We start from the raw sequence: 10,821 nt of genomic DNA, 5'->3' as shown, positions 1-10,821 counted from the left end.
ATGTTTTCAAAGATCAGGACCAGGTCACAAGCAGGAAGGCAGATCGGGAACGTACACAGACAGGCAGAGACGATGCTCAACAGGCAAGTATACGAAGTGGTGGAACGGAACAAAGTCAACCATCTGGCAGGGGACTCAGGTGAGTGCAGGTGCCTCAGTACTAGGCAAATGACCGGATTGAACACAGCACACACAATAAAACAGGAAATACGTGACAAAAACCCCAGCTATGACAGTAAATGCTTGATGCTTGAGCTCTGCGCGTCTCCTCCAGGTCATTTTGGGTTGTTGCACTATTTTGGTGCCTCACATTATTCAAGATTCAAAAAACTTTATTAATCCTAGAAGGAAATTGCTCTCCCTGCTTATGATTGTTCTCACAGACAGAAAGGAAACTAAAGGGAACGACAGCCAAACAACACAATGACGACATTCACTGTATGTCTTATACTACGTATACCCACACATATACATAAACATATGTAGACATATTAAGTTAATCAAAAAGCTTTTCAGAGCAGATGAAGGTGGCTGTGCATGAATTCTGTCCGTTTGTCTTCCAGCAACTTGTGAGTCTGCAGGAGAAGCTGACGAGTAAAGAAGCTGAGTTGGAGCAGTTGAGAGCGGAGCGTCGCTGCCTGGAGGGTGAGGCGCTCGGCCGCCGAGACAAGGTGAACGCTTCTGATGTGTCTGGTGGGCTGCTGTCATTTGTACTGTGAGGCTGTTCCTGCAGGGAGCACTGCCAAAGCTACTCTAACCCTATGAGCCCGTCCACAGCGCGTGTTCACTGGCTCAGCTGTGCGTTGCTGTTTTTACCTGCTCAGCTGGTGGCTGAGAACACGATGCCTTTCCAGTTGCTCCAGCTGCCTTCATGATGATGAACTGTATGGCTTCTATGGACCGCCAGCCCGCGTAGCTTCTGGGGAAAGTTGGCTGCTCCTTGTCTTGACAGATATTTTGGGGAAATTGACACCAGGCTCCGTCCAGCCTCTTTCAATTGATTCTTTTATGAGCCATACATACTCGGCTCAGCGTTACATTGCAGAGGATAAATAAATGATAAAGCTTGAGTTTTGTTCTCCTTTGATATAATGTATTCATCAATACACCTGCCCTCCTGCAGGTGGTGAGTCCAGTTTGTACCACATTACACAATAATTTCCTCACCTTAGCTTGATTGACCTGTACAGTTTTCTCAGTGAGCGTTCATCATCTGTCAGGTTCCATCTGTGTCCCTATAGCTGCTGAACCATAGCAGGGAAGCTGTGGACGTGAGCAACGAAGATCTACATGATGAGGTCAAAACTGAGACTGAGCAGTAGGGATCTGCTGTGGTCATTCTTTAAATTATTCTGAGCAATAGGTCAGTAACACCCACAGTTGTAGTGCTGTCTGTCACAAACCGAGTGTTCTGCTTCTGTTCAGGTGATGAACGGCTGCATTCCCTCCGTGTTCCACAGCCGAGAGAGGAGGAGTGATGCTGCCATGAAAGCGGTCGCATCTGAAAAAGAGGCTCTCCTTCTAGGTAACGGTGGCTCACAACTCTAGTCAGACTCTGAACAGAGACACTTGGAGGTTCTGCAGAGTTCTACCTGACAGAGCTCAGATTCAGGACAAAGTCTGATGCTCCAGCCAGTGAAGCTACTGAGGCCACTGGACCACTACCACAGAAACACACACTTTCCCACCTTCTGCAACAGCTGTGGTTTTAATCCTCAGCAGCACTGAGCGAACCACAGAGATCTGTATTTGTACTGAAGCTGCTGTTGTGTCCAACAGCAGAGCAGGAGCAGCAGCAGCACATTTATCTCTATTAGTGGCACCGGGAAAACCCAGATATGAAGGAGAGTGGAGGCTGAGCTCTGAGCACTCCCTGCTGCTGCTGGACACATACTGCAGAAGATTGTGTTGGCCTTAACTGGTGGTGGTGGTGATTTCCACAAACATTTGAGGTCATGAAATGTTACTGTTGTTGGAGTTGCCTGATGGAATAATGTTGTTACTGTATGTTGCTGTACCAGTGATGGCAAAGAACTGGACTCATCCTTGTGTGTTGCTGTGCGAATTGGGCCAAAGTGGGCCAATACTGTGGGAGATGGATGAGGGATCAGTCGGTTCTCCTTTTCTCTTGATTGTCTCCCTGGCAACTTCCTGTTGCTGATTTGTCACTAAAAGCTTTCCCTAAGTTTATCTCAACAACAGTTTCAGGGTTGTTTTACTAAGAGGAAGCTGTGAAGCAAACATATCAGACAGGATACTGGAATCAGTTTATTATTACTGACACACACAATACAACCAATGGCCGGTTTACCTCAGACTCTCCAGTGTGCTGCGGTTATGTGCCACCGACCCCCAACTTCAGCTCCATGCGAGCAGGCCTGCTGGAAGGAATTGAAATAAGCCTGCCTGTAATTGCCAGCGTTTCGCCACATAAATCAGGGAAATAAATATTGGCTGCGCTGGGTCCTCCAGGGGACGTCACTCTATTTCTCCCCCCAACACTCCCCTCCCCCACCCCGTCTCTGCATGACTGCCTACGTTTGCAGGCCCTCTCAGAAGTAATCAAGTCAGGAGCCTGTGCTGTGGTCGGTGTCCTTCATGCAGCCGCTGTGCGTTTGTTGTGCTGCAACGGCTGCTGTGCTGGAGCTCAGCTGGCCTGTGTACTAGAAGAATACAAATACATCCACACAGTTAAAAGCATTTGAGATCTGTTGGCTCTTGTGGGCAGGAGGGAGTGGAACCAGCACGTGATGTAGAGTCACTGGTCACCATAGTCAGAGGCCACCTCTTAATATTATCCGCTCTAGTTTTAGTACGTCACTGATAAACAGTGGTAGAACTATCAGCTTTTTTACAACTTAAACACACTTCAACACAAATGATAACAGAGATTGATTATGTTTACTAAATATTATTTAAGTTTGACAGATTTCACATTTGAGGTCTTTTTAAAAAAATGTAACGTATACAGTCTTTTCACATTTACAGACAGTTTAAACATTTTCGAGAGATTTAAAATGTGAATTGTTTTGAGTGATCGCAACAGTTCCTTTTTATTGTTATTGATTGTTAGTCATTCTATAATTAGTTTTAACTTCACCACAGGTTTGCTTGGTAGCATCTTTTCTTCTGTGCAGGTGTTATATCAACCTTTCTTCACGTGCATCCATTTGGAGCAAACCTTGAATATCTGTGGTCGTACATTCAGAGACTGGACTCAAAGGTAAATTAGGTGACATATTTACTGTGGTGCTATAGCTTTGATGAAACAAAACCAAATTATAAAGATGCAGATTTTAAACTTTTGCCATTTCATACTGAAGCAACATCAGAACCACATTCAGAGTCTTGAATGCATTTACAATGCTTCAGTCTGGAACTCTGACAGAAAGAAGGCAGTGGCTACTAAGTATTTAAGTGTCTAACAGTTGCTCTACTTGTTGTTGTTGCACAGGAAAACATTTTGTGTTAGAAACAAACCTTAAAAAATCTCGAGGGAGGTCAGATCTCAGTGAGATCCTCTGTTGGTCACACATCATGATATTAAAGTCAGACCGAACATTAAAAACAATGCTGCTTGTTCGGGTGTTGGAGGTTAATATGATGCTTACTGTCCGTTATCATAACAAGCAGTGTTGTCTCAGTGAAACTGAGGAAAAAACATGGACTATCCAACTAATTTATTACTGAATGTACTTACTTTGCATCATAGTGACTAGTTCACTAGCAGCCTGCATGACTCACTCGACAAAGCTTGATCATACAGGTTTTCCAGTAATGGCTGATTTCCTGAAGGGACTGATGATCTAGTGTTTACCATTTCCACAAAGGCCACATCTTCATGTTTGTTTCAGTCCTGTTCCCCTCTCCCAGGTTTCGGCAGGGGAGCTGGAGCGGCTCATGGTCCGTCTGCCCAGTATGTTCAGGCAGGAGCTGAGCGGCGTCGGTGCGACTCTGGAGAAACGCTGGAAGTTCTGTGGGTTTGACAGCCTGAGTGCAGCGTGACACAGGCAGAACGCACACACACACTGATGCAGTGACAGACCAGTGATGTGTGTGTGCGTTCTTCATCTTGAAATTCCTACTTGAACATCATTCCAGTTGTTTGTTGCTGGATCACAGGAGGGATGAGGTTCTGACCCAGTTGCCTCCTGATGTTGTGCAAAGGTGAAATGACTAAGAAATGAGTTTTTCCACCACTGTAGACATTTTTCCTAAAGACCACAAAAAGTGATACCAAAGTTGGCATTTATAAAGTTTTCTGGTTCAGTCCCAACTTAGTTTTATATACTGACAGCCCAGAATGCACCACGAACCTGCAATGCAGTCACAACTGTTCATCTTAACAACCAATCAGTCTGACAATTGTGGCGTGGGTGTTTAAGACCTGAGCTGCAACTTCAGGCCTTTTCCTGGTGTCCTTTAGAAATCATGGATAAGGAACAAATGAAGAACTAACAAGGATGATAGAAATAATGATGTGTGATGTAATGATGTGTTATTTAATGGATTATTTTTTTCATTCAACTGTATGCAGTTATTCTTTGTCATCAAAAGATGTATTTAAGTACGAGGATATGAAAACAGACGAATGCTGGTCCTCATCGTGTCTTTGTTTCTTCTCTGGGTTTTTGTGACAAATGAGAAGAAAATCCCCATTTGCAAACAACAACACTGAGAAGATTGTGTTCTCCAAACTTGAGGAAGACACTTCACGCTAGCTCTCCAGGCGCCATCCCCCAGGATGGGCCAAATGGAAAGAAATATTCCCACTGGGTGACGAATAAGGGGATTCATTTTATTTTTTTAAATTACTGTACAGGTTTAATAAACACAACTGATTTGAACAATACTTGAGTAAAACCCATTATGACCCACTTCTGTTAAAGGCTGCACATGCTTTCCATCCTTAATTCCCAGCAGGTGTTTTGCTCAGTGTGAAAACATATTTCGGATGCACCATTACATGCTGCCATTTACAACCACTCAGCAGGAGCAAAATAGCCTACACACAAATTCATGAGAGATTTCTCACAGAACTGGCTGCCAGGTGTGAAGACAAGCAGGCACCAGTGATGAGGCATGACAGCAGCGGGGGATATGAAGGAATGCCTCAACACTGTGGTCGACAAAGAAAACACAAAGAGCTGTGGATAATTACAGCTGCTGTCAGCAGGCTTCATTAGAGATGCAGCACGACTAATGGAGGCCTGTTCCCTCTGCCTCTGCTCACGGCTGCTGAACACAGTATTTATAGACCTGTAACACGCACAGGAGCAAATGATTTCTTTTGAGGGGCAGTAGGTGAGCTGAATGCTCGAACTGTTTGTTTTGTTGTGAAGATCTCACAACACAATGTCCTGATGCAAACTTCAACTGTATTTAAAAAATAAAACTGATCAGTTAACAAATCAGTGCATTTTGTGTGTGTGGCTCATTAGTTGATGCTTCTTAACATGATAAGTAACACATAATTCCATTGACATGAGTCGGTGTGTTCGTTCGCCAAAACAATGTCGGACTCCGTAGTTTTCTCTGGACCCCTCCCCAATGTGACCAGCGATGACATGTATAGCCGGCTGTCATCGGTCCACCGCTGGTTGTCTAGGTGGTGTCCTGCAAACGGTGTGGCCTTTGTGGCTAATTGGAGCACTTTTTGGGGAAAACCTGGGCTGATTAGAAGAGACGGCGTCCGTCCCACGTTGAACGGAGCCTCTCTGCTTTCTAGTAACATGGCCATGATGCTTAGTCCCCCCACTCCGTGACAACTCAGAGTGGAGCCCAGGACGCAGAGTCGCAGTCTTACACGCCTCTCTGCACGTTCTCTACAGCCGCCACCCACTCTTAGTCTTAGTTATCGCATAGAGACTGTGTCTGCTTCTCGACCACCTAAACTATACAAGTCACACACAAATCAAAGAGGAGTGACTTACCAGAATTTAATAAACATCAAAACTCCTCTTACGGAACAAAGTAATAGTAAGCTAATAAAGTGTGGTTTATTAAATATCAGATCCCTCTCATCTAAATCCTTTTTAATAAATGACTTGATAAGTGACCATCACATAGATCTGTTCTGTCTCACTGAAACCTGGCTGCAGCAGGATGAATACTGTATGTTACTTTAAATGAGTCGACTCCAATAAGTCACATCAACTATCATGTTCCAAGAAGTACAGGTAGAGGTGGAGGAGTAGCAGCAGTTTATAAATCAGATTTATTAATTACTCCTAAACCTAAACATAGTTATAACTCATTTGAGAGCCTCACTCTGAGCCTTTCTCACCCAGACTCTAAAACTCAGAAACCAGTTGTGTTTTGTATTGTTTACCGTCCTCCTGCTCCATATTCAGAGTTCTTAACTGAATTCTCTGAATTCTTATCTGACCTAGTTCTTAGCACAGATAAAGTCATTGTAGTGGGAGACTTTAACATTCATGTAGATGTTGACAGCAACTGTCTCAGCACTGCTTTTAACTCCTTAATAGACACTATTGGTTTTACTCAGCAGGTAAATGAACCCACTCATCATTTTAACCACACCCTAGATCTTGTCCTGACAACATCCTGATGGGGTTGAAATTGATAATTTAATAGTTCTTCCCCAAAACCCTCTGTTATCTGACCATTTCTTATTAACTTTTGAATTTAGCACAACTGACCCTATAACAGCTGGAAAGAAATGTTACTATAGCAGATGTTTATCTGACAATGCTGTTGCCAGATTCAAGCAGATGATTCCATCATCTTTTGCCTCAATGTCTTGTAGATACAAAGAACAGTCACCTTAATCCTTATAAACAGGTTGACTGTCTTGTGGATGATGCTGCAGCTTCTCTGCGTACAATGTTAGACACAGTGGCTCCTCTGAAGAAGAAGACAGTGAATCAGAGGAGGTTAGCTCCGTGGTATAACTCAGAGATCCGCAGCCTAAAGCAAAGGACTAGACAACTAGAAAGACAGTGGCGTTCCAACAAAATAAATGTAAACTGCATTGCATGGAAGGACAGTCTAATGAAATATAAAAAAGCACTTTGTGCTGCTAGAAAAACATATTATTCCTCCCTAATTGAGGAAAACAAAAACAACCCCAGGTTTCTTTTCAGCACTGTAGCCAGGCTGACAAAGAGTCATAGCTGTATTGAGTCTACTATCCCCTTAAATCTCAGCAGCAATGACTTTATGAACTACTTTACTAATAAAATTATCATCATTAGAAAAAACATTCAGCAGCGACTTCTTCCAAATGACAGAAAGCACTGTCTAGATCCATCAACTTTAAATTTATTAAGTCCTCTGTCTTACCTAGACAGCTTCTCCCCCATAACTCATATGGAGTTAACCTCAATAATTAACTCTTCCAAGTCGTCCACTTGTCTTTTAGATCCAATCCCAACCAGATTACTCAAAGAGGTTCTACCTTTAATCAGCTCATCCATATTAAATCAAATCAACCAATCTTTACAACTAGGCTATGTACCACAGGCTTTTAAGGTGGCTGTGGCCAAACCTCTATTAAAAAAAACAACCCTGGACCCTGGACAACTAGCCAACTATAGGCCCATTTCAAATTTACCCTTTATTTCCAAGATTCTGGAAAAAATCGTGGCTAAACAATTATCTGACCACCTGAGTGGGAATAACCTGTACAAAGATTTTCAGTCAGGATTTAGAAAACATCATAGCACAGAAACAGCTCTGGTTAGAGTCACTAATGATCTTCTATTAGCTTCGGACAATGGTCTAGTTTCTGTCCTTGTCCTGTTAGATCTTAGTGCTGCATTTGATACAATTGATCATAACATTCTATTGCAGACACTAGAACATAGAATCGTGATTAAAGGAACAGCAGTGGGATGGTTTAAATCCTATTTGTTGAACAGATTCCAGTTTGTTCATGTTAATGATGAATTCTCCACATGCACAAGGATTAGCTATGGAGTACCACAGGGTTCTGTGCTAGGTCCAATTCTGTTTAGCCTATACATGTCTCCTCTAGGTGAGATTATTAGAAAGCATTCTATTAATTTTCATTTTTACGCAGATGATACTCAGCTATATATGTCCTTGGAACCAAATGAAACAGAACAACTAGTCAAAATTCAGGGTTGTTTAAAAGACATCAAATCCTGGATGTCCCATAACTTCCTTTAACTAAACTCAGATAAAACCGAGATTCTTATTGTTGGACCTAAAAATCTGAGAGAGACACTATTGAGTCAGATAGCCACCCTGGATGGCATAACATTAGCTTCAGATTCTACTGTGAGGAACCTTGGTGTCATGTTTGACCAGGATCTCTCTTTTACATCATACATTAAACAAATCTCCGGAACCGCCTACTTCCACCTTAGAAATATAGTTAAAATCAGAAGCATCCTCTCTCAGAGCGATGCAGAGAAACTGATCCATGCATTTGTTACCTCTAGGCTGGACTACTGTAACTCCTTACTCATAGGATGTCCTAACAGCTCCTTACAAAGCCTACAGCTTATTCAAAATGCTGCAGCCAGAGTTCTGACAGGACTTAGAAAGAGAGATCACATTTCTCCTACATTAGCTTCTCTGCACTGGCTGCCTGTAAAATGTAGGATAGAATTTAAAATTCTCCTACTCACCTACAAAGTACTCAATAATAAAGCTCCTTCTTATCTTAAAGACCTTATAGTTCCTTATGCTCCCAGCAGAACACTTCGTTCTCAGAGCGCTGGGCTACTTGTGGTTCCTAGAGTGTTTAAATGTGGAACAGGGGGCAGAGCTTTTAGCTCCAAGCTCCTCTCCTCTGGAACCAGCTCCCTCTTCAGGTTCGAGAAGCTGACACACTCTCCACCTTTAAGATTAGGCTTAAAACCTTCCTTTTTGATAAAGCTTATAGTTAGAGATGGTTCAGGTCACTGGCAATTATTGTTAGTCACAGGAACCATCTCTTAGTTAAGCTGCAATAGACATAGACTGCTGGGGGACTTAATTTATACACTGAGCTCCTCTGTTTCCTTCTACCTCCTCTGTCCAATAACCTCCCATCATTGTCCCATGTTTAACTAACCTTGTCTCTTTCTCTCCAGTAGTTGTGCTTCTCTCCTCTCTCCTCTCTCTCTCTCTCTCTCTCTCTCTCTCTCTCTCTCTCTCTCTCTCTCTCTCTCTCTCTCTCTCTCTCTCTCTCTCTCTCTCTCTCTCTCTCTCTCTCTCTCTCTCTCTCTCTCTCTCTCTTCACCTACAGGTATCATTAGACTCAAAGGTCTGTGATGGGCAGCTGCGGATCCAACCATCCTGCCTGCATCCAGTCCCTGGTCCTACCATCTTGCCTGTCCTCTGTTGTTGCTTGTTATTGCTTGTTGCTGTTGCTGTGCTTTTCTCTCTCTCTATCCTCTCACCCCAACCGGTTGAGGCAGATGGCCGCCCACATCCAGCCTGGTTCTGCTGGAGGTTTCTTCCTCGTTAGAGAGGGAGTTTTTCCTCTCCACTGTTGCTGTCAATTAAATGCTTGCTGTATGTGGGATTTGTTGGGTTTAGTTGTGTGAGGTTTTAAACCTTACTTTGTAAAGTGCCTTGAAATAACTTTGTTGTGATTTGGCGCCATATAAATAAAATTGAATTGAATTGAATTGACATTACAGAAATCAGTGTTAAAAATACTGTTCAAAAATATTCTCATGCATTTTAATGCCTGATCAGGGTGCAGCTGTCCTTTGGGTACAGAACGTGTTGAAATGTACCATACATTTGTAGAAGAGTGATGTTACTGAAAAAACCAAAAGCACGATGGTGATTTGCTGAGTGTGGGGAGAGGAAGCTGCTGCCAGATGTTAATGTTGACCAGATGTACAAATGGTGACATGAAGACTGAAAGACCCACAGAGAGGACACAAGCCTAAATTGAGAAATAAATACTGCAACAAGCGCTGCAAGTACAAGTACCTTTTCCTTTATCCTGTGTCTTTTAGGCCATTGTATGATTATGCATGTTCCCAGCTCAGAAGCAGGTTATAAATACTGAAGGGCTGCCACAAATTGGTTTCTCTCTTCTGTGAAGCCCTGAGGAAACAGGAACAGCCAAGTGGAAAATGTCCCGTCCTGCTCTGAATTGTGGACTAGCAGCAGCACTGTGGGTCCTATCTGTAATTTAATAAACCAAACTAATGTGAAACATTTAGCTCATTAAAACTGACAGCACTACAAGACACACGTTGCAAAATGAATACGTTAATGAATTCGATTGAGATTCACTGAGAAGTGACTAGACAGTGAATATTTGCTTCAGTGACTTGCTTGTAATAAATATCATTTGTAGCATATTAATTCAAGCATTATCATACTAAAGAATCTCTGCACATATTACAAGACACTACAGCATGTTAAGGCATGTTTTTAACAACATACAATACTAGATGACTGTTTTGACCAAAGGCTAGACTATAAATGTTACTGACAACATACAGTTCTATTCTGTGCTTTTGACAAAACACTATACTAAGGTGTATTTATGGCAACATACTATACCAAAAATCCACTAAAGTATGTTTTTGATAACATACAATATTACTGATTTCAAATGCCATGTGACCCTCTGGGGTCCATGAGAGCGTTATTCACAAATTCCCAGCACCTTTAGCTTTCACCATCTCTCTTAGGGGCTGCACAACTGCAGAATAGCCCTCGATCCACTCCGCACTATATTCTGTCAGCCCTAGAAAAGTCAACATCGCTAAGGCTGTAGTCTGCTTTGGTGCTTGAGACACAGCTTTCACCTGATCAGGAGACACAGGCCGCAAATACTCCACTCGATTTTCACAGTACTGGAACTTGTTTAAAGGTTCATGC

At 42.6% G+C, this 10,821-nt stretch overlaps 1 protein-coding gene across 15 annotated transcripts in view; it reads left to right on the top strand.

The window, feature by feature from the left end:
* enox1 (ecto-NOX disulfide-thiol exchanger 1) overlaps positions 1 to 5,414 on the top strand; it is a 37,498-nt gene extending 32,084 nt beyond the window's left edge. For 4 of the 15 annotated variants that reach the window (XM_029137853.3, XM_029137852.3, XM_029137854.3 and 1 more), the window contains 5 exons: positions 564 to 671; positions 1,242 to 1,298; positions 1,426 to 1,525; positions 3,138 to 3,223; positions 3,874 to 5,414. In XM_029137853.3, the coding sequence (XP_028993686.1) occupies positions 564 to 671; positions 1,242 to 1,298; positions 1,426 to 1,525; positions 3,138 to 3,223; positions 3,874 to 4,005 (483 nt within the window). In that variant the 3' untranslated portion in view covers positions 4,006 to 5,414. Of the gene's footprint in view, positions 1 to 563; positions 672 to 1,220; positions 1,526 to 3,137; positions 3,227 to 3,873 lie in introns of those variants that run through there. The other 11 variants (XM_029137855.3, XR_005897147.2, XR_005897145.2 and 8 more) reach the window with 11 other exon arrangements.
* Positions 5,415 to 10,821: the final 5,407 nt, after the last annotated feature.

The sequence above is a fragment of the Betta splendens genome, chromosome 21, assembly GCF_900634795.4.
Source record: "Betta splendens chromosome 21, fBetSpl5.4, whole genome shotgun sequence".
Taxonomy (NCBI): domain Eukaryota; kingdom Metazoa; phylum Chordata; class Actinopteri; order Anabantiformes; family Osphronemidae; genus Betta; species Betta splendens.
Note: the sequence above shows the minus strand (reverse complement) of the source record. Positions and strands in the feature narration are given on the sequence as shown.